The 24,635-nt window shown below is 37.5% G+C and overlaps 1 protein-coding gene across 7 annotated transcripts in view; it reads right to left on the reverse strand.

Moving 5' to 3' along the window:
- The window catches only part of TLN2 (talin 2), a 133,664-nt gene that overhangs the window by 79,046 nt on the left and 29,983 nt on the right, over positions 1–24,635 (reverse strand). For 2 of the 7 annotated variants that reach the window (XM_015872273.2, XM_015872271.2), the window contains 7 exons: positions 16,939–17,021; positions 6,517–6,690; positions 5,562–5,659; positions 5,222–5,351; positions 3,675–3,827; positions 2,790–2,932; positions 1,469–1,596 (listed from right to left, as the gene is read on the reverse strand). In XM_015872273.2, the coding sequence (XP_015727759.1) occupies positions 1,469–1,596; positions 2,790–2,932; positions 3,675–3,827; positions 5,222–5,351; positions 5,562–5,659; positions 6,517–6,652 (788 nt within the window). In that variant the 5' untranslated portion in view covers positions 6,653–6,690; positions 16,939–17,021. The remainder of the gene's footprint in view (positions 1–1,468; positions 1,597–2,789; positions 2,933–3,674; positions 3,828–5,221; positions 5,352–5,561; positions 5,660–6,516; positions 6,691–16,938; positions 17,022–24,635) is intronic. The other 5 variants (XM_032446827.1, XM_015872274.2, XM_032446826.1 and 2 more) reach the window with 3 other exon arrangements.

A 24,635-nucleotide genomic window follows, 5' to 3' on the forward strand; every position in this document is an offset into this window, starting at 1 on the left:
ATATTCAGCACTGAGCACTTGACAGTCAAACAGGACAGAAAGCAAGTATGCATCCATTGTTTTGAGGCATCTGAGCGTTACTTGAAGACAAGGCTTCAATAATTGCTCAATAAATGCCTTCCTTTTAACTTCTCAAACTTCTTTCCTCAGAATCCCATCTTCAGTTAGTTCCTCTACAGGGAAACCAATAAGAAAATAAGCAACTGAAAACAGCAGGACATCACAAAGGTTAAAGGATGGATGACCTATAAGCCAAACCTCCTGGCCAAGTCTGAAACAAAGAGTACAATGCCAGATCTCCATTCATATGATGTCATGAGATGAGTAACAGGCAATCTCTACTACCAATACTAGCTAGGGGATGAAAAGATCAAGCAAAGCCCTGCCAAAAAGGACTCTGGGGTACTGGTTGGTGGGAAGCTGGACATGAGCCAGCAGTGTGCCCTTGCAGTCCAGAAAGACAAACATCCTGAGCTGCATCAAAAGAAGCGTGGCCAGCAGGTTGGGAGGTGATCCTGCCCCTTCTACTTTGCTCTAGTGAGACCTCACCTGGAGTACTGCATCCAGATGTAGAGTTCTCAGTACAGGAGAGACAGAGACCTACTGGAGTGCATCCAGAGGAGGGACACAACAGCGATCCAAGGGATGGAACACCTCCCCTGCAAGGACAGGCTAATATTGGTGCAGCTGTTCAGCCTGGAGAAGAACAGCTGACAGTAACCTGTAACCTGACAGTGGCCTTTCAGTATCTAAAAGGCAGCTACAGGAAAACAGAGGACACTCTTCAGCAGGTTCTGTTGTAACAGAACAAGGGGAAACAGTTTCAAGCAAAAAGAAGGTAGATTTAGATAGGATATAAGGATATAAGTGCTCTCCTATCAGATAAAAATCTGTGATATTCATTGATATATCTCTGGCTTCACAAATTGTATTACCAAATGCAGGTAGAAAAGAGCTCCCAAACAAGAATAAAATTTTAGTTCTCACTAGCTCTGGAATAGCAAAAGTTTCAGTACTCTTAAATCAAATCCCAGAAGGTCAACTTGTAGCTCTTGAGCTGCACAGAAGTTCAAAACACTTCTGATGCAAGGAGCTTACATGACTAACGTACATGACATGAGGATGGGATTGCATTAACAGGACAGAGTCTAGCAAATAACATGAACTTTGGCTTTTCAAGGAAGTAGGAAGGGCTTCCATGGTCATCATCACCAAGTGATTGGGAAAACTAGATACACAGCTAACTGGCATTCTGGGAAAAGCTGGCACCCTGTAATGCCTAATCAGTCACAGCCAAAGGTCCCCTCAGCAGACTGAGTACTGATTTATGCAATAAGGCTCCTACCACAAAAAATACATGGGATCTGGCTGCCTCTGCATGCCATACTGGAACACAGTTAAGTTGTGACAACCTAACAATAGTTACACTTCAGGTCACCCAAATTTATAAGTTAACAGAAGTGTTTACTCTAAAAATCCAGGTTTGTGTTTGTGTTCTACGTGAGGTCCAAACTGGATCTGTGCTTGAAAGCCTCCAAACTCACAGGCCTTCTCAAAGGAGACAGGATGGGAACCATTCAGAATGTCATCACGAGCCTGTATGAGGTAAAGAAAGACATATCAAGGACACTCAAGGTCATTATTCCATCTCTGAAATTCCTTAAAAGTTTAAGCACAGGCCAAGAATCCAGCAACACAGTTTTCTGTCTGAATGTCTTCATTATATTGGTCATAAACATATCCACAATGAAATAATAAACAAATGGCTAGATCCTTTTCTGGTTAATATCAAGCGAGACATCCTGAAATAATGACTGTAAAATCTTTCATCAAGTAGTGGACTGACATACATTTCCTACAAGATGTATATACAAAACACAACTTAAATACGTATACACACTTATGTGTATGTATATAAATGTGTGTGCATATATATGTGTGGGTATGCATACGTACACAGCTTAAAAGCTCTTATCTTGCCAACCTTTAGTAGCAGGGAAAATGATCTGCATAATTCACAATTAAAAGAACAAACACCAAGAGGTGAACGTGAACAGCATTTTACTCCCTTTTATTTACATTTTGTGGTCATAGAAGATAATGGATTTTATAGCTCTGGAATAGAATGCTCATCTATCCGTACAGAAAACAATGACAAGACAGTAACTATGAACACTCATAGATACTCATAGTACTGAAAGAAGTATCTAAAGAGCAAGAGAACAGCTCAGAGTGATAATCCTCTAAAATTCTTGAAAATTTTGTGCAGACTTGTAAGCAATGTCATTTTTACAACTTGCTTCAGAGTTTTAAAATGTAATTTAGAGCAATCTCACTTGAATCGGTTGCAAGCATAACATCTGAACATCCAATTAAGCATTAAATAAAACTATTGATTTATTAAAAAAAAAACCAAAATAAACCAGAACAAAATGTTTAAAATGTTACTGATTCCAACTGCATTGTAGCCAACTACACTGGAGTATGTAGCTAGAAACTATCTTCTGCAAAAAAAAAAACAACACCTAACTTTGCTAAGGTTTAAACTTCTTCAACAAGTTGCAGACTGAAAAGAGCACAAGGGAGATGCTCTCTCTTTGATCAGGCAGAAAGAGAAAAGAGGTAAAAAGGCAGAAAGCTGACTGTGAGTTTGCAATGATGTTGCTACAAAGAATTTGAAGACCTATGCCCAGTAACTTAAAAGACTGATCTAAAGACAAGGCATTACTGAATGTTTTAAGGAGAAAGCACATCCCACACAGCTAGAGCCTCTGGTTCACATACTGTACCTGAACATAAAGCAAATTCAGTTGAACAGGATCTCTCGAATCTACATTCTGGTCTGAATAGAAGAACTTCCGTCTCAACAGCAGTGTTTCGTTTTCATCGACTCCTTGCTCTCTAAATGTTCGGCTATGATCCAGCCAATTTACTGCAACAGAATCAGACACACATGCTCTTTAATATGCCCTATTGCCAGTGTTGATAGCTATTGTGAATATAATGTGAAAACTGCCCTTTCCACTGGAGGGGGTATCCAGCAAATAAAATATTGCTTTCATTTATGTTTCTAGTCAGTGGTGATGGTTGCTACAAATGAGAATTTAATAAAAGAACAGCATGCTGAGAAATGAGAGTTTACAACAGCTCACTTTCCTTTTCCTTGAATACATTTTGAAATATCTCCCTCCCAATAGAAGTTAATCTCAGTACCCTGACGTTAAAACAAAGAGGTTCTCATCATCTTGCATATAAAACAAGTCAAATATTGTCTCAGTCCTAACTCTATTTACATTTAACATGTTTACTTTCAAGGACTTAACAACCTTAATATGGCTTTTGGTAGGCATCAATAGTTAAATATCCTGCTTGAATGAATGTGTGAAAAAGGTCAATATGAAAATAAAAATATTCCTTTCCCAACTACATTGTAACTCCACAACCAAAAAGCAACAAATACCCCAAAAGTCACGGGTACTTTCATAGCTAGAGGCAAGAATTCCTCTGTTTAAAAGTATACAGTAGTAGAAGACACCATATATGAACAGATGCAATACAAACAGGGATCAAACTGCATCAGACTGAAAAAGCTTCAGTTGCATTCCTGTATTCAATTCTTGTCATATCCCATGGAAAAACACTAGTGCAAAAATCATCTGGAACACACTACTCACAATCATCATCTGTATGAAGCTTTGCCTTCAATTTTTCCATTTTTCTTTCATCACGCAACAACGTTCTATCTTTCTTAAGTGTTCCTGTACTCTCTTCTTTCTTTTCTTCAATGCTTTCCTGGATTAAAGAATATTCCTCATAATTTGTTATTCCTGGAATTATAAATAAACCCAGTGTTTGTAACAAGAATTCAATACATTTTAGAATAAATAAATATTAGATAATAGATAAAATGATTTTCCATACATCAAAACACTGGTAGTTCATTTCAAGTATAATGAAGACACTACATACGAAATGCAAATCAGAGCACCCAGGTTATAGGGAAAAGGATCCCAAAAATAACCTACAACTCCTACGCTGACAGTTCTTCAACATCTGGCATTGTACATTATTTCTTTGTATGTTACATTTGTCAATTTCTGACAGATAGTCACTTCTGTTTGTTATCTACTGTGAGAAACCACCAGATTAAGAACATGATAAGAAGGTAAAGCAGCAGTAAATTCCAGAAGGGAGATGCACTGTGGCAAAATTCCTTTCATTGGATGCCTCCCATTGTTTCCTGAGAATTGGGTAATTTCAGCTTGCCAACAATGTGTAGAAGCTGGGAGAGCGGGCTGAGGAATAAAGATTTTTTTTTCCTTCTTTTCTTATTAAAGATTTTTAGAACTCTTTACTTGTCCTGTGATTTTTACATGAAAATGAATTGAAAAACCAGGCCACAGCATTCATCCTACAAGATATGTTGCTCTGATTTATGTTCTACTCATCTTTCTACCCTGCTTAGTAAAGCACATTTATGCTCAACACCTGCCTATTTGAACACACTGTGAAAATTACGCAAACTTCTTTAATTGCATACACTGGAATTTAGCATGGGAACATTATAAATAGATACATTTAGATTTAGCTTAATTCTCTTTGCAGACAAATTATTCCCAATCAATTTAAGACAACTAATTCAAAATGAGAATTACGCAAGGTTTTAACATGATTCAAGCTATTCTATATTGAAAGCATATTTATAGTTAGCTCTGAATAAGTTTATCAAAATGACTATTTAGGTAAATGTAAGAGCAGACTATAACCAATAGAACACATTTTAGACCAACTCCTTCTCTGGATAGTTTCCATATGCAGTTATGCAAGTATTACAGTACTGTGATCAAATGAGTTATAATATATTGCCCTAACCTTAAGAATATTTCAGGATTAACAATTTCTATGATATTAATGTTGAGTACTAATTTAGTCCTATTTTTCTACTACCTGGAGGTAAGCCTGCATAAGAAGTTGCACATAAGTGCGCTGCTGCAAAACCCCGTGTCTTCAAATACTAAACACTGCAGTTTAAGAACACCACTAATTCTTAACTGACTACCACAAGAAAAACTGGACAACAGCTTTGAAAAATATTTGGTAAATGTTAACTGATAACAATTTTCTGTAGTTCTTGAACATGTGCCAATTTATATGTAGTATTTAAGATGTCAATACAGCAAATAAAAAGAACTTATTGAATATGTAGGTTCCAGAATCTTACCTATCCTGCTGCAAATGGTAACAAGCAATTCACCAACAGTTTTGGAATCATCCACCATGACTGTCTTCACTGAACCATCCAACATACGTATTTTCTGAGGTCTCTGTTTCTTTTTGTACTCCAGTACATCCTAGGAAGTAAACAATATTGTTTCTAAGTATACGGAAGCCACAGCGAATTCAGTAGAGCAGATATTTAAAGTATGATTTCTTTTAATCTTTTGTGCACACTCAGTGCATCAGTCTCTGCTCCTCTCAACACTAAACATTTTTCTTGCTAAGTTGGGAAACAAACTTTCTAAAAACACATTGATCAAAGAAACAACAGACTTGTAACATACCCCATTTCTCAGCATGTAATAATCCAGTGTTCTTCCAGCTTCCAGCCATATACCTTTACGAGGATCTTCATCCGACAAGAACAATCCATAGTCAGAGGCTGTGGAACAGAAGAGACAGATTATTGAAAAGCATCAAACCTCATATTACAAGTGTGGTTTCAGTTAAAGCTATTCAGTTCCATAATTACACTAATTATATTTACCTCCCATTCTTAATGAACTTAGAAAGATATATTTTTTGGTCCTTGAGAAAATATTTAGATTAGCAGCTGATATCAGAATAGAGCAGGTAAATATAACCACAGTTTTCGGACAACGTCTCATCATAGGTGAGGTGCATAACAATAATTCATACTTATTCCAGAGATTAATTAAAGTGTAACTGAAAGATAGCAAGTTTTGAAGGAAGAGCCCAGCTCGATAAGAAGAATTTTTCCTACAGACCTTAATTAAAACCCCCACTGAAAAGCCAAGTGATCCATACAGAGATGTTTACAGACAAATTCAGCACAGAACCAGTTATATGAAATTTTAGAATCTGTGCCTATAAATAGCTTATGACCTTTATAAGCAGACAAAGTGCTTTATGCAAAGCACAGAATTACCAAGGAAGCATAAACTGCTCTAATTTTCATTTTGGGGGAATGCACCTCAGTAATGAAATAGCAGTGTTTATGCAGCTTGCATGTGAATATCACGGTCATCATCTCAGTGTGCATTCTTGTTGGAGAAGTAAAATGTGTACAGCTGACAGTCAAACTACAGGATAACACTTTCTGTTGTGCAGGTACAAGTTTGATCAGCCTGTACTGTACAACTGTGAGTTCTGCTAACAGGGAAAGAAACATTTTAACAGCTACAATGAAGAGGAAAGAATATATTATGTCTATTCATTTCAATTTCAGAAAGGTGTTTTAGTTTGCAACTGAACTACAAACATGTATAAAGAACTCACCTTGCCCCATTTGAGCCTCTGGCACTCGTTCACGAATAACTCTACAGGCATCATACACTGCAGTGGATGGTTCAAACTGCATCGTCTTCACAACATTGCACTGGCGGACACAGATCTTCAAGGAAAGGGCGACCATGGTGTCAAATCACTTGCAGTTCCCTACTGAAAATGAAACTAGAATGAAATGAGTTTACTGGAATATGTTCTCCAATACATTTCTACATACAGTCCTGCTAGAATCATCAAGCTACAAATAGTCCCCCACACACAGATATTACTCTTGGCATACTGGAAATTCATTTTCAGAAAAGGTGTGTATCCATTCCTAAAGGTTTCCCCTAATTATGAAAATTACTTCTCTCAGCACACACTCTTGTTAGTATGTTAGATTAACTGGCAACTAATATCTTAGAGCAATAACATAAGCAAAGGGAGATTCACAAACATGTAATACTGTGTGTTCTCTTCCAGTCTCTAGAAAATAACTCTGCTAGATTTTTTTTTATCCCATTGCGCAGCTACTGAAAGTTTCAAGAAGTTATTTTTCATTTGAGTTCTATTTTAGAAACATCACTGAATTTGACAGCATTTGTCTACAGAAACAGGAAGCTACAGATGCTTTTTGTCCTGTTTCATTTTATAGATGGTCTGGGTTTTGTCTCAAGCGTCATCCCTTGCAGTCATGACACTCCAAACGACACTCCCATCACTGGACTTTCTGAAACTACCTCCAAGAACAGAGCTAAAGACCTTTATTGCTGAATGAGAGAAATGTGCAAGAAGTAAAGCACTTTCCAAATCTAAGAGTGCCTGATAAAGAGCCCTGAGCTGACATCTTGTTCAAATACTGTTCCTTAAAGGAAGGACCAAAATGTATTGACAGCCTGGTCTCCTTCAAACTCAATGCTCCTGTTTTTGGACATCCCAAAAGACACTTCATCCTGAAAAGAGTTATGAAGGGACCTGTGAGCTATTGGCTTCTTCCAGCACTGTGTTCTCAAAAATCAGAGGCAGGTTTTCATCTGTCACCTTCAGATTACCCTCAAGCTCTAAACATCCCCACCTGGTTTTCAGCAGGAGCTGAGACAGTTTCCATCTTCTGGGTAACAAACAGGAAAGCTACTTTTTCACACAAGAAAAAACAAAAACAAAACAACCCAGGAAAAAAAACAAAACACAAAAAACCTCCCTTCCGTCCCCCCTCCATATTCCCTTTATCTTCTGTACACTGATTCACACCACATTCAAACATTTCTCTGTGCAGGTAATGGTCTCTCTTTTTCCTCTCCAATACTACTCACTTTCCAGAAGAGTGGACCAAAAAACCCTACAGGATTCCTTGTATTCAAACGATTTAGGAAGAAACGTTTTGCCTTGTATTACGTCTTAGACCCTGTAAACAATGGAACAGGTAATTGCTAAATCAGACTGTGACTGACCTGTGTTTGCAAGGCTGGAGACAGAAATATTAAGTTAGAAACCTGACAGGATTGGGATAGGTAATATAAACTCCAAACTCATAGAGAGAACCCAGTACTAACAGTATGCATTTGGAGTGTGAACATCAAAACCTGGAGCTGAGTACTCACAGATCCTGTGCTCTGGGAAATCCTGACAAAACAAGTGTAACTAGTGGCTGAATCGTGTCCTCGTGCCCACAGAGATAGCTTGGATAGACCATGACAACAAGCAAACCTGTTTCAAGTGTAACAACAAATACATTGCTAAACACTGAAAAGATCTACAACTGAGGCAATGTTAAATTCCTTCGGAGAGCAGTAACATCAGGTTGTGCGGATGCCTGCCATTCCAGCTGCAGTTCAGCACTGGCTAACTGCTACGACAGCCTGCTACGCTCCAGCTCCAGAAGTTAACAGCTGCCAACATTTCTGTTTGCACAATCACACTCACCCAATTCTGACACTTTTTTTTCCTATGTTGGCCATCATATTTAAGAATAACCATTTCCTTAGTTTTGACAGAACTGGGTTATGGAGTGATTACCTAACACAACTTGACAGAGAATCCAACGTACTAGTCATCTTCAGCAGAGGAACGGGAGCACCAAGTGGTCAAAGGATAATCACCCTCATTTGGTCTCATTTAGACCACAAAGAGACCAGCAAGTCACTGACTCGGGAGGATAAGACTTGCAGCAGGGACCCGTGCTTCCATTTGCACAGCTTAAACTGAATTTTCAGCAAATGCTACTTTATCTTTCCTAGAAACTTCTTCCCTGAAGCAAGTTCCTAAAATATTTTTCTACTGATTTACTGATTTGATAGAAAATAAGCCAGAAAACATAAAGGTAATGATGGATAGCAAGTCACAAGGCACCAAGTCAAACAAAAACAAATACAGCCATTAAGTCCCCTTGAAATGCCTCCAAATTAATAAGAACAAAGTCAGTGTCAGAACATACCCACTCTCTTCTTCTACTGGAAATTTGAAATGCTTTTCCCTCCTGGTGTCAAGTAACAAATACACAAATTCCACAGCACATTCCCTGAGAAGCTAAAAGGCAACTGAGTGACTGACCAGCTGTGCTAGACTGGGAAGGTGGCACTGGCATTAAGACTACCCCATCAGCTGCTGTGCGAAGAAACAGAAGGGGAAGTGTAATTATCTCAAAAAGCATTTTACAAGGACTCTCAAGAGACACGTAACCCAGGATAAAAGGCTGTGGCTCTGAATACTGGTAAGAACAAAAGTTTGCATCACATAATTCAAGTAAAAATCAACCATCATCAAGCTAAAAGCATATAATAAAACAAAAGAATTATGATGGCTTATGAGATAAATGAGAGATTTACAAGAAATTAAGATTTACAGGGGTAACCACTTGGCAAACACTGATCTCCCTGAGCATCCACACGACTGCCTCGCTTCATTTGTATCATCCCTACCCCAGTGTCTGGGATGTATGGCAGCTGAGGAAATAGATATATTTTGAGCTACGCTGCTAAGTAATCATAATACAGATCATTTATTTTCTTAGTTTAATACTATTTCTGGTTAATGTTATGACAAAAAGAACACTCCTTTGCTTTCCACTTCCCACCCCTGCTAATGGAATGTTTTAAGTAAAGTGCAAGTCAAAATAGCTGCATTTCTTCAATAGGCAAATGTGGAACAGCTAACGCTGACACATCAAATATGAACTACTCCCATCAGCAAAGCTGCCACTATCGGTGCTGTTGGTGAAAAACAAAGCTCTGCCATGGTTTTGCAGAGACCTGTCTTCCTGTAGATGTCCCTTAATACGTTCATTTTTAAGCTTGAGCAAGCACATATCTAGGTCACGAGACTCACAATCTAAAAGCCTACATTTATACATATTACAACAGACAAAGGTACACATTTTTATACTAGAGTAACTGTCTAAGAAAATCTAGTGGGTTAGAAGCTCTGCATTGATCTTAGTACCCTCATCACTGCCCTGCTGGCACAAGGCACCAGAAAAAAACAGGACATGTTACCTTTTCAACTGTTTAATAGCTGAACATCTAATTCTACTGCAGCATACCAAACATTTCTTCAGTGGGCTGGTACCTGTTAAGATCTTAAGCAAAAAGTACCTAAAGCCACAAACCCTGTTGTAATATTAACTACATGTCGTATATCTAAAATCATAAATGTAAAACAAAGTGCCATCTTGCACAACTGACGGGCCCATGGGGCAGGAAGAAAGATGGATGTGCAGGCATCAGAATTTACAAAACTCAATAGTACCTTTAAGCAGTTTGGTCAATGCTATTTGTTGTCATCTTTCGCACTTATCCTGCACTCCTCCAAACTGCTCTCAAAAGTGCTATTAATTTTCTTCGTGTACTGGGCAGATTCTTTGCAAGGTTGCTGTATAGTGCCTGACTGATACATGGTGGCTGTGCCTTGCCAGTCCCCTGAGAACACTGTAGAGAGATGCTTCAGGAAGAATTATCACTTACACCCAAATAACTTACGTGTGTATAAATTCAAACTCCAATTAGTGTTTCACTGGTGAATTTAGAAGGGGGCAGTACACACTATTCTGGCAGCCAGAAACAAAAAAGTCCCAGTTCTCTTCAAATTAGATTAAAAATGAGAGGAACAACAGTAAACATTAACTTTTGTTCTATGAGTACAAAGGTATCAACTTCAGAAATGATCAAAAAGCAGACAAAATCTCAGGCACTGTGCGCTGTCTGGGGAGGCTAGTCAGAAGCCTTTAAGTAAGCAAACAAAATAACTACGAGTCTTCCTTCCATCAGTCAACATAAAAGTCACTTGGTGCTATTCCACAGAATGTTCTTTATTCTGTGCTTGTAAAACGTATATTGACAATTAAATGTAAGACCTCTCACACATCCCCTCTCCTAAGAAAAAGACCCACTTAACCACAAGGCCTATGTACACACACACACCACATGTTCTGATAAGCAAGCTTGCATTTAAATCCTTCACGAACCTAAGCAAATTCACAACAGTGTGCAATACTAAGCCTTAAAGACAGGTAACTTGAAAAACAGTAAGCCAAAGGTAAACGAAGGCAAGATTAGGAAGGTACAGTAAAAGTAGCCTTTAATTATTAGCAGGCACTAAGCATGCCTTTTTCAGTTCACAGTCATACAGGAGCATCGTCTATTTTGCTCAGTACAAGTAAGTCCCTTCAAGCAAAATTATGTAAGAGACCAAAATACTTGAATCTAATTCAGAGATTCCATTATCAATTCAACTGCAGCTTGATTTTCAAGTCAAAAGACAAATCTGCAAACTTATATTAATGTACCTTCAAAATAAAATGTAAATTACAAGGCATTGTGAGAAGAGTACCACTGTTGGGAACCATCCAAAATTGCTTTTGGATAACAGAAGGTAAGAGTTTGACCAAAACAAGCTCTAATGTCGAAGTCATCAGTCTCATGAGTAGAAGCTTCTGACACAGCTGTCAACAACTAAACTCTTTTAAAAGGCCCTCCAGGCTTTTGTTCCTATTTGGCAAGAGCAGCACAGAAGAAAGCTGAAATAGAAGAGTTTTGTAAAAGTCAGAAGAGGCGAAGTAGCATCCCTTTGCAAGGCTCCTCACTAAATGCATTGCTTCCTCTTTAGGCACGAAGCCTTTTAAGCCCCATTAGATAGGACAGCAATGAAGATATTCACAGATGCCAAGAGTATAACTTACACAGTACTGAGATAAAGATGTATGCACTTATTTTTAAAGTTGGGGGAAAAAAAAAAGTCAGCTTGAGGCGTACATTGAGATTCATAACAAGAGCTACAACTTGTTTGAAGTCAGACACAGACTTAATTTTGAATATATTTCTGGGAATTTAAAAGCACATACATGAATTTAAAAGGATAGAATAAATTAAGATAATGATTATTTCTTTCTCTATGGAAGAATTAAAGCAATACCAAGCTGATTTTCCACAGGAGCAGATTTAATTGTTTCAAGCGTTTCATCCACATATTCTAAATCACACTGACAATGGTAATAAATTGAACTACCAAACAGGCAGCTAAACACAGGCTTGCAGAATTCTGCACATTCACACCATTTTCACATGATGAAATGCTATGAAATCCTGAAGAACAGTTTTTAAGCCTTCATGTCTGGTTGTGGTTTTCAAAATACTCAATTCAATGTTTTGTTGCATTTATTCAAAGTCAAAATTCCAGCTATGTCTGCCGCTTCTTGACATCTTCCCAAAGTAGAATTAGATAAACTGATTTGTTAATATAGTCACTAAGTGACACAGCTAGGATGTGACCAACTAGATTCAACTAATTTGGTCTAAATATTATTCCACATTTCTTCATCCTTTTTCAAGTGGAATGAGGGCACAATTTGCCTTCAGAAGCAGCCGTGCTAAACAGAAAATCAGAACGGAATCCTGTAATGGGCTTTATATGGAACAGTTCTTTATTCTCACAAATCTGACACGCTGCACTTAAGAGGCACTGAAGTTGCTTTCAGTAAATTTTGATCTATTTCTCCCAACAGTCAGTTAATACATTTTAAATAGATCACTAAAACAGGAAGTGAGGCAGAGAAAAACAAAAAACAGCAAACACAATTCATCCAAATAACATTCTGTAAGTGCTATCAAGTAATTAGTGTACCACATAATTAAGTAAGAACTCAGAAAAACCTGAAGGAAGACAGTACAGAGTATGGCAGTTACGCTGCTAATTTCACCAACTGGATCTTTAAAATACATTTTTCTGCCTCACAATATTTATTGGAAAATTCAGAATTAAGCCAATTGCTACCTGAACCTAACTTATTAATAATTCACTTATGTTTCTACCATTGAAATGCTCTAGATTTCATTTCCTGTAATAATATTCGGGCATTTTTTTCTCATGAGCAATCACAACATGAATCAATAAACAATTACCACCATTTCTGTATAAAATATTATTTTTAATAATGTTCAGGTCATGGAGACAAAGTTTACAGAAAATCAGTTAAAAAATCACAATAAGATATTGTGAAGGCAGTAATGATAATCCAGCATACATCCTTCCCAACAAAAGTAGCCATGTAGAATGGTGATACTTCCATTTCATCTTGACAAGTCAAGTAGATCCAACAGCTGATACACCATCTATTAGTCAAAATCATGCCCTCATAAACACATTTAAAACATTACCAGAAAAAGATTTTCCTAGTCTTATAGAGAAAAACACCGTCTTTATACTTTGCTGTTTTAGGCTACCACAGAGGCTGAAAACTAGCTGTAATAAGTTTTGGACTTTACAAGGCCACGTGATACTCCAACAAGATACCATCCTTTTATATTTCAGCTCTAATATGTTTGTAAGGATTCAAACACCTCTGAAGAATTGTTACACACGAAAGAATAAAAGATGCATGCTGACAATGAAAGCTGTTAAAACTGGACATGGTCTGCCTACTTCATTCAATGAGGAAAGAATTCTTAAAATCTATGAGAATTCATTCATTCACCCCCCCCCCAAACCAGGCAACAGACACGGTTACAGCCTTCCTGGTAGAATTCAGTCTCCCACCCCCTCCCCCACCCCCTCTTTTTTTTTTCCTTAATTCACAGACTAGCATCATGAAAAAAATCAAGCAGCCACAAAATAGAAAAGCAGAGATACAGAAGTCTAACATTCTTCAGTGACTGGTTCAAGCAAGGAAGTTGGCCTTCGTTTATTTCCAGCTATAAGAATATTTCCCAAGGTCAAAAGCTCACAACTGATGGAAAAGGAGACAAGAACATTACAGAATGGTGTAATCTCTACGAAAATCTAGGAAAATGTTTCAAGATTGAGGACAGCCTATATCTCTGAAGAAACCAGGATGGAACTCCAAAGCATCTCCCTACTGCAGGGATAAAAAGGAAAAGAACTTAAAATATTGTTGAAATTTTAGTAGGGCTTAGTAGTGTGTAAGTCAAGTAGGTTATAATTAGTCTAATACACTGTCAACTATGTGCTAATCTCAGGTCAAAACTGTTCCTCCATCAAATGTGCTTATAAAGAGACCCTGGCAGTGATCTTTCTTAAAAGTTAATGGTCAAATTAGCAGATTCTTCAGATGGTTGAGCCCAGATTCACATATTCTTCCTAGGAAGGCCTATCTCAAGATGTACATGGAACACTGGATTGATCTTATGCCTCATAACTATCCTCTCATTCTTAAAATGAAAAATATGTTACCTGAGTATTATATGTAAGAATGGATCCTCTGTACTTACATAAATATTTAATTATATGAGTACATGTGTATGAAACTTATGTAAAAACACTTGTACAGACAACTGAAAATATATTAGATAGGCTAGTGCTTTTGACACGGGCACAAATTCACATTAAGATGTGTTGAACTGCAGCTAGGACTGCCATCTAAAGTCCACTATTCATGAAGATTACTAAGTACATACTCTGCATAAACCATCTTTCCAGTAAACTTAGTTCCTTAAGCCAGAATAAAATAGCCTACCAGGATCTCCCTTATGTCAGCTCATGGACAATAGTACTGATGGAGAAAGCAGTTCAACAGGGAAGTTCACAGATCAAAGAGGATCACAACTGAATCAACGTTACCTTGGAGAAGCTGCTGACTGTTACACATCATTTCTATTTCATTCCAATATTCTACACTAGATTCAGCCATCTAGAAAACTTAAGACACCATTCTTCACACAAAAAGACCAGAGGGCAATAAAAAGGTTACTGCAAAAAAAGCGAAGTTATTTTCCAAGCACAGTGGGGAAAAATAAGCCATCACTGTCACTGTTTCCATCAATTATTTTCAGCAACAAACATGAAATCAACCTGGAATCCAATCCACAACTACAGCTATTGCTTATTTCCTACTGAAGCTCATAGGATTCTACCTTGGGCCTCCACTTGCTTCATTTGGTATCAACTTCAAACAGCTTTCACTTTGGCCACCTCATAGACACCCCTCCAAAGACTTCTTCCTTAATGGCTATTTAGGTGAGAATCAGAAGAAAGCCAAGTAGGGATCAATTTTCTCTTACATTACATTCCTCTTGCAAACCACTGAATCACGGAAGACAGGAAAAATTAGATTCCTTCAGTAAAATCCAAGTAAACACATTTTCTATCACTAACCCTGAAAAAACTTCTAAAGAACACAATCTGCGCAATGACAATCGCATAACATAAAACCTGATTAAGAGAATTTTCAGAGATTTTATCTTTTGATCTTCTTTAATTCAACTCATGAATGCAAAAAATAACTTGAAATGTTTTTTACTACTCAAACTCTTTTCCAGCAGCAATTCCACCAGTGACAAAGGTTGCTTCCTTCTATTAACAAAATATTATTTTAGCTCAGAATTGTACAGAATCACTGATGCTCAGTTTCCACTCTTTATACATAGTGTTCATTGATTTACATATACTGGAAGGGACATAGCCTGGACAAGCTTTAGATGCAGACTTATGTTTTACCTGACTAGTTCAGGACAAAGCTTCAAAAGGACCTTAATCTTACACACTAAATCAGGACTTACAGCCACCAGTGAAGCTAGATCCCATGTGAAGAGGTCACTGAATTCAAGTGCAGTTTGTTCTCCTACCACTCCCTCACAAATGCAACATCCAGAAGCACTGACATATTATTGACAGAGAAGAGGAACTCTGAGCAATTCATTTATGAATCAGGCCGACATGAATGAACTGAAAACATTTCCAGGGGAAAATCACCTTTCACAGTTAAGGATCCCAGTACTGAGAATACTCCCAAAAATATCAGTTGTTTCTGATTAGCAAGGAGTCATCAAAGCAGTTCAATCACTTACACATCCAGACATAATTAGCCTGACTGATGTAAGAGATACTTTTAAAAAAATACTTTCTTAAGTCAAAAGCTAATTAACATTTTTAGCCACACTGTTTCATTAAAAATTTGATAACAGGGATTTAATAACAGTACCACTGAAATGAGGAAAGCACTGACATCACAAAAGAGGACCTAACCTAGTGAGAATTCATAACAGTTACATACTAGTTACAATGTTCTTTTTGACAGTCCTTACTATAAGAATTCCCCATAAATACTTGACTAAAACTAAAAAATACCAAGAACAACGTAGAATTACTAGCCTTCTCTTAAGAGTTATAATAAAATGAAGTGAGTAGCCTAAGCAACTATTTACTCTAATGATTTTACTTCGTTTATCCTTGTCCTTAGACATAGTTGCTAATAAACTCAAACGCTGCTTTATTTACAAGCCATTTTAAAAGTTCACTGTAGATATTTTTCAAATATGGAGAAGAGCAGGACAAAATTCCATTAGCAAAATTTCAGTATTGAAGGCACCATTTCCAAATGAGGAATGAAAGCCAAGGACACATTGAGAACAATAACGTGCACAAGGTCAAAATTACTCCAACAAATCAAGAAACTAGAGTAACATTTAACAACATTTTGTTCGAAGCCAGGCTTACCACTTCAGCCTGCACTTCCCATAGCATTACAGTCTAGAAATAATATATCTGTTTAGTCTAGAAATTATATTACTTTTTTTTTTTTTTCCCCGTTACTTCTCTTACATATATTAAAATGAAACCAAATCATTGTCTCAGCTATTTGTTCTCATACCAGTGAAAGGCACAGCCCTTCTTTCTGAGGCTTAGAGAACTCATTTATTTTGTATTATCCTCCAGTCTCCCTGGAAACTGTTTAAAAATAGTCAGAAGATGTAATGGTCAGGTTAGTCTCCTGGCTGTTATTCACAATATTTACTTGGAGCTTCAACATTCATGCATCACATTTGATTTTCACCTTGATTTTTCTTCACAAATAAATACATTTACAGCTGTATATACATGTATTTCATACATTACCAAAATACACAGTTAGCAAATAAAGCTTTTTAATTACTGTAATTATTCTCTGTCATACTGCATTAAAAAAAAAAAAAGTAAACAGAACCTTACCTCAGAATTATACTTCATTTCATAGAAAATAGGGCTGTCTAAATGTACTGCTTGACCATACAGGATGCTTTCAGTAACCAGGTCTGTAACACAGGAAACAAACAAGTTACTTTCTTATCCCCAGTCCATTCATTCCGAGATTGGAAGTGCTTTCTGCCAACACACTGAAAAGGAAGCAACTCAGGAAACTATGAGTTTCCTTTTCTCTTTTAGATTTGGGATATGCATTGCCAAAGAAAATAGCCTAAGGTAATCCAATTCAACCTAGGCTTCCAAATTACTCACATTATAAGTCCACTACAAATGAGATCCGAGTTTATAAAGGTAAGCGCCCTGAAATTATCTAGTCACTTGACAAAAAGCTTGTAGTGCGAGCCTGGGTGTTAACGTAAATAAAGCAATCAGCCTCTCACAGAGTACTATTTTGCAATAACACTGCTTTTCTACGGCTTAAATTCTCTTCGTGAAGTACCTCAGAGTAGTAAACATCCAAATAAAATCCTCTCTGGGCTACTTCCCTTCACAGTGCACTTCAGTTTTGCAGAAAAACAGAATTAAGGTCTCTGTTTTCCTTTTAGAAGAAAGAAGGAGAAAAAAAATAGAACTATTTCAAGGTTTTGGCTGATTGGGGAAGGTGCGCTTTGTTACTTGGGTTGGTTTTAGGCTTTGCATTCCTCTGCTCTAAGGCTTTGGGGAACTTGTTCTTTGTTTTTAATTCAAACAAAACCTAATTTAATAGGAAAGTTTAATACTCAACTCATTCAGATGAACAAATCAGTTGGAACATAAAAATAAATTGCAATATATATTTATTTTTCCATGCAAGGTTATGAAGTGAACAACACCTTCTATCTACATCAGTGATTACAAAATTGTCTGGTTACTCTTCTGGGCAAAGCAATACGTCTCAAGAAACAGTGAGATTGGATGGGGGCCCTGGGCAACTTGATTTCACACTTGATCTAGCAATTGGCAACCTTGCCTGCAGCAGAGTTGGAACTTTATGATCCTTGAGGTTCCTTCCAACCTAAACCATTCTATGACTCAGTGACCTAAAGCTTGCTGCTAGAAATGACCTGTGTGTGTTCCATACATCCAGACCGCAGTCACAGAAAGGTTTAATCCTCACTTTCAGATCTCTTTTGGAGCACTTATCCAAACACAATCCTTTAGAAACATCAGGAAGTCACAGAAAAAACTTATACGTCTGTACAGAAGTCCATAGCAATAAAAGAAGACCTGCAGCATTCAAACAACCAAAGATGGCAAATATGCTGCCAGGAGAATAAGTTCAATGAATTTTCCTTGGCAAGGCTGGTTAGAAAGGTGATTCTTTGTTTTTCTTCCTGTGGACTTTTAAGTAACCTTAACTGCATTGCCAAACAGCTCCTAACTGTAGGCCAGGTCAGAGAAAATGCAGTCTGCATCAGGATATTTCAGCATCCAATGAATCATCTGTACAGAAGCTGGCATTACAATAGTTTACTTTAATAATTGGATGCCTTGCCCATGTGTTCACCTTTTCAATGCAAACCAATTTACTTTAGTGTACACCAAGAAGGTACACGTAAGCTGAATTACAAGGCATGCCATTGGTGCACACTATAAGATTTTTCTGTAAATACTAAAGGTCAAGACAAAAGCAAGGTCAGTGTTGCTCTGAGGATCTAAGGCCTTCCCCAAGCAAATCTATGTCATCACGCAAATAATTCAATGGAAGGTAACTTTTAGTTTATTTATTACGGTAAGATGCTAGAGGCCTGTTCAGCACAGCCCAGCCGTTTGCTAGCCAATCCATTTTCTGGAAACCACTTTTCCAAACTTGCACATACTTCTCTTCATACTTCATTTGTTTTACATGTGATTCTGAAGTATTTCAATTACTTGCAACATTTATACTTTTCTTCATCTTCAGCTCTCTGTTATGAGGCTGTGAGAGCACCCAACATCAGGCTGGAAGCATTTCACCTTCACAGCGTCTTCCTCAACTGAGGCTGATACTTATCAGACTTGCATCAAAAAACAACATCTACAGAACATATCAGATTTATGGGACAACAACAGCAGAAGCAGCAGAGAAATGAATCTGAGTATTGCTGCTTTCTAGTTACACCTGGCTCCCCAAACAAGTCTTCCAATTCAGTACAAGCTGTTCCTTGGTCAGGGCTGGGAAGCTGCTTTGAAACCTGCTCTATTCAGATGCAATCCTATAACAGAATTTATTTCTGTTGCTAAAGAAAAAACAATCTCTTGTTTTCAAGTTATAAACCGAAAACAGAATTATAGTGTCTCTGCTCTGACAGAATTCGAAATAGATTTTTTCTCTAGTTTACCATTGTGGTCTATCCAGTGTTAACCCTACATGTGACTATGAAGGACAGAGTGAATGAACTGCCCTCAAATGTTTTATTAGGATAGAAGGAACAAAACACCACATTTGCACATATTGCTAAAGTAATCTAATGATTAAAATATCATGTCTCAAAATTACAACTTCATTTAAACTATGAGATTCAATTATATCAATATTTAAAGAAGAAAAATGTATGAATGTGGCAGTCTTAAAAATAAATTGTTTATCCTATGTTCCATTTTAAGACTTACTTGAACAAACGTGACTGTGAGAAGAACGTTAATTTTTCAACTGGGCCAGTTGCTGCTGAAGATACCACACACTTTTTTTAACAAGACAAACTTGCCAAGTGACAATTGTAACTAAACAGCCTAAGATGATTAATCACTGCTTATATTGTCTATTGTTCTCACCTGGAATGCAGCCAGAAAGGAAACTCAATCACCCAAAACCCCAGTCAGCAACATAATAAAACAGGACACATTACTTAGGAGCTGCCCTCAAGATTTTGCCCCTCACAGACGATTAAGGTAGCCTGCATTCCCAGAGCTCTTGGTGCTCCTGGATTTTACTTCAGCAGTATTTGAACTGGCAGTTCACTGGGACTGCAGAGGTAAATACCAGCCCCCCCACATACTAGGTTGTTTCCGTTCACATATTTTCTGTGCTTGTACCTCAAACTGTGTGTTGAGTTTGAACAGTCATTTAACTTCAATAGCCAAGTTCTGTTAACTAACACTATAATATTAATTTAATCAGCATCTTACACTTCACTGCATTCACTGAAACCATCAAACGTGTCTGGGTCTGTTTGTCTTACATTAGTACCTGTTTAAAATAACCATTACAAACAAATTTGTTCTTTTTTAATGCTGCATAGTCTACAGCTGTGTCAGACCTCATAAATGGTCAGATATCACCTACTTGAAACATGTATTCAGCATATAGGCAATTTTTACTATCTCTCAGCTGCAGTTACACTCTTAAATACAATTCTTCCCTTAACATTTGTAACTAAAATAACTATAAAGTTTATGAAAATGACACTTCAGTGTGTGCTGAGGTATTCAGTCTTGGTTTTCTCCCTTCATACCTCACAGATGGTGGCAACACAGCCTTGCAATCACCCGCTAAAAGCCAGCTCTCCAACTTAGAGGCTCTAACTACTGCTTCACACTCACTATTGTTCTGAGCTTTAAAGACCTGTCAGTCTTTACCACATCCTATAAACATGGGATAGCTTAAGGAGCCTGAATAGGTTCAACAGGTAAATTTTGCAACATAACATCTCTTCTCAACGTATGTTTGTCTACAAGGTTGAAGAAATTGCCTGTTGCGACCATTTTAAAGCCATCAATACTCTGATGTATTTCCAATCTCTTACATGATGATGCTGAACTTATTTCTGCAATAAATGAGATAAATACTCTATGTTTTCACCAACTTTGTTTTTGTAAGGCAAGTACTGCTTTCCTCTGGATCAGAGCTCCCCTTTAGTAGTAGGAAGTTGCTCCTCAGACTCCTATTGCCAAACTTAATTCAGAGCTGTCATCTGAACCCTCTATGTAACAAGCTCTAGTTTTGTTGCCTGCTAGGAAGAGAAGATCTTGTTTAATGTGTTCAATTATCTCTGTGGGAGTTGGAAAGCAAAGAAGGTTTACCAAACTAGAAATGTTAACTTACTTCCACTTTATTACTACGACTATAGAAAAAGCTACAGCAAATACTCACATTCAGTCACGGTTGTTAAGTTCTTTGAAATGCATGTGCCCGGAACAGTATGTCATCCTGGCATCAAATTGCAATGCGTTCCTTTGATGCCAGAAAGCAAGTCTGACTTGACTGATTCACCAGAGTAATGTGAAATATAAGGCAGTCATGCTTTACTGTCCTTCTCAGAAGACAGACACTGGGACAGCACCACCTGGCAAACTCACCTATACTTCCATTATGTGAACAACTTTTGCCTTACAAAATGTTCCAAGTCCAGCAACGATCGACCACTTAGCATAAGCCAGACTCACAATGTCTGCAAGGAGTTTGTTAGAATAGTCTTTTAGGAATGGAACAAAACTTTTTTCCAATAATGTGATATGTGGTAAATGAAACTGACAGATAATGAGGTGAAATAACACTTTTGAACCACGAGTACTCAGCAGTTTCCACATCATCAGGATACCATTCCCACTAACTTCGGATCTTTCCTGATTTGCAGTCTGCACCGAACCTTCAAATACCAATTCTCCCACTCCACCTCTCCAAGAATAAAAAATATCCATTTATTAATCCCCCAGTGTTAATCTACTCTTACAGCTGCGTTAAAGAAGAATATTCTATACATCAATTGCAATCACCATCATTTTTGTATTTTGGCTTTATTAAACATCTTGAGAAGAAATAATTACAATTTTTCTGTTAATCTACTATACATGTGGTAGACTTCAGCCCCATAGAAAATAAAGCTACCACCAGATTTGTCTTAAATTAAGATCACCTCGCACAAAACACAAGCAGACTGAATGAGCTAGAGAGCTGTCTAGAACGTGGCCTGCTGCAGCACAAAACTCAAGTACAGTGGTGATGACACATTTAAAGTATGTTCACCTTCAAAGTACATCCTGTGAAGCAGTTATCTAAATGCAAAGACAAGCAGCACTCATCAGCAACAAGAATTAGCATATATACACTCAGAGACTACAAAAAATTCACAAGCTACACGCACTAAAATGTTACAATTCAAGTTATTTGAAAACAAGAAAATGATAACATATGGCTTCACTGAATCTGCAGTTTCATTACTAGCAACTCAACCTATGTGTGCTGCTCAGTAGGTGCAGAATCATCATGGGCTTGAAGCTGTATGAAGTTAGTAAGCAAGCATGTGAGAATGAGAGATCTACAAGGGAAGCCCATTTCTTCACAACAAGCACTAAAAAGCATAGGTTTAAAAAAAAACAGGAATAGCATATATTTCTAAAACTAAATTTAGCACTGAAGCACAAACTATTATTTAACTAGAATAAACAATACAGATGTATCTGTAGCCATTTTTAAGCTCCAAAATGAGTTAACCGATGTAAATCTGTTGCCTGTACGTATGTACTTTCAGGCTTAGTGTGCAGTAGTGCTCTTGGAATCAAGATCCTGCTCCAAGAAAGAAAACAGAGGCAGAACTTAAAAATGGATGCCAACCAACAAACTACTTCTACATCCTGAGTCTAGATCATTCAGGCTAAGTAATCTCCTCACATGCTGTACATTTCAATGTCTGGTTGACATCAATCTGGTTGAAACAGATTTCTAATAACGTATTTCATGTGAGAAACTACAAAGGCCTTTCAGCAGGCTCCATTTGCAAGTTTCACAAACACCAAGAATTAAGGTGTTTCACCACTCATTTTCTATATATGCACTGAGAATTTATTTTATGTAAAAACAAGAGTACTAAAGTACAGCTAAAAGAAAAAATGCACCTTTCTTTATTGCCTTTTAACAAGTCAGGTAGAAGGGTGACATTTCCAAGGATGGATCCCATGCATGAAATAAGAGTGCACAAGAGAAAAGGCACAGCAAAGAACAACAAAACATGAAGTTTCAGAGCTGGCATTATTCTTCAATAATTCCAAGTCCTGGTGTTTGTTGTTACTCGCAATAGTACATTTTCAAAGACCTGTTGCCTACCTACAGATTGTCACTTTGTACTGACACAGCAGAGGTGAATTTAGATGTGCACGCTGGCACTGAATACTAGATACTGAAGACTGAAAGTGATGGCTCCTTGACAACTGACTTCACAACTTATGGTCTCTTCTTGTGGAAAGTAACAGATTCAGTTAAAGCCTGAGCCTTATCTACCAAGTTACTGCATCTCAGCTAAGAGCCTGCAGTTCACAAACAAATTCAATCGTCACATTTCAGGCCCATAACACTGGAAATTCAGAAGATTCAGTGATGACCTCCTGGCTGCACTGGTTTTCAATGTCATCATCATTAACTTTTTTCTGTTTCACTCTCCTCCATCTGATCTGTTCTACAGCTCTAGTTACCAACTAGACAGAGCAGCGGTGCAGTTCTAAAGGAGCGATCATAAACAGGGCTTTATTCAAACTGTAAATAGCTTCAAAGCTTTTATCCATCTTTCTGCCCTCAGTACTGGCAGCAACAAGTAGGTTTAATCTTTCTGCAGACGTTCACTGCTGATATTGTTCACAATGGAACTGCAGGCTGTTGCTATTGTTAGTAATGCTATTACTAGTTAATGAACACAAACTGCGTGGGCCATAGAAATCCTTGCAGGAAGAGTAATAGAGGTGATTAACACCAATTACAGACAGCTAAACTGATAAACTTTATTGCATTACCAATATTTTATTTACTTATATAACTCATTCTTACAAGTGATAATACAAGGTTATAATGAAGTTAGGAGATTGTCTCCAACATGACCACTTCCACCTTGAATCATGATGTGAAATTCATATGGAATTCTGGCTAAATGCCTACACAAAAAGTCCCCAGCAACGTGTGTAACAACAGTTCCAGGATCTCAGGTTTATGCCCAGGGCTGGTGCCTGAGCTGGATAAACAATAAAAATAATCCTTCAAAGGGCAGGTAAAAAATAAAAAATACTGCAAGGTTTGTGTGTACACAATTTCCTCACAGTATGTCACCACAACAGGACAGTTACAATTCTCATGGTGTTCTTCCCAAATTACCTACGTTCAGCACAGAATTTACCAGCTAGTTCCACTTCCAACAAAACTACAGTAAACTCACACTGTAGCAAAGAAAGCTGCCATTTATCTCTTTGGCATGGCTAAAGAGGAGTTTGCCAACTTTCCAAACATTCCTCGAAAGCTGGGTTGCTCTATATTTGCATCCAGAAGGTTAAGACAGTATTGTTTTAGAAACCCTAGGATGCGTTGGAAATTCATTCCCAATATAAACAACCCGGATTTTTATTTTCATTCCATCCTCGCTGTTTCACCAGAGTGAAGTCATTCTCTTTAAGAGCACTGTTTTGTATCCTCACTTTCAGACAAAGCTATTTAACACTTGCTTATTTTAGGCAACATATTAACTATCCTGATGGTAAGAAACATACTACAGTAATATACTTAAATACCAAAAGTTTCCATGTACCTCCCTCTCCAGCGAAGAGTCATTTATTCAAGTCAGCAAAGTCTCAAACAGGTTAAGAAGCTTAATGGCCATTTAACAGATTAGGGATTCATTTTCTTGCAAGAGGTACAATTCTTTTGATACCACTTGAAAAAGAAAGAATTCAAGCAGTTTTATCACTGCTCCTTATTAGAATTCTCCAACGACTGAGAATTCTGTAGC

This window comes from Coturnix japonica, chromosome 10, assembly GCF_001577835.2.
Source record: "Coturnix japonica isolate 7356 chromosome 10, Coturnix japonica 2.1, whole genome shotgun sequence".
Taxonomy (NCBI): domain Eukaryota; kingdom Metazoa; phylum Chordata; class Aves; order Galliformes; family Phasianidae; genus Coturnix; species Coturnix japonica.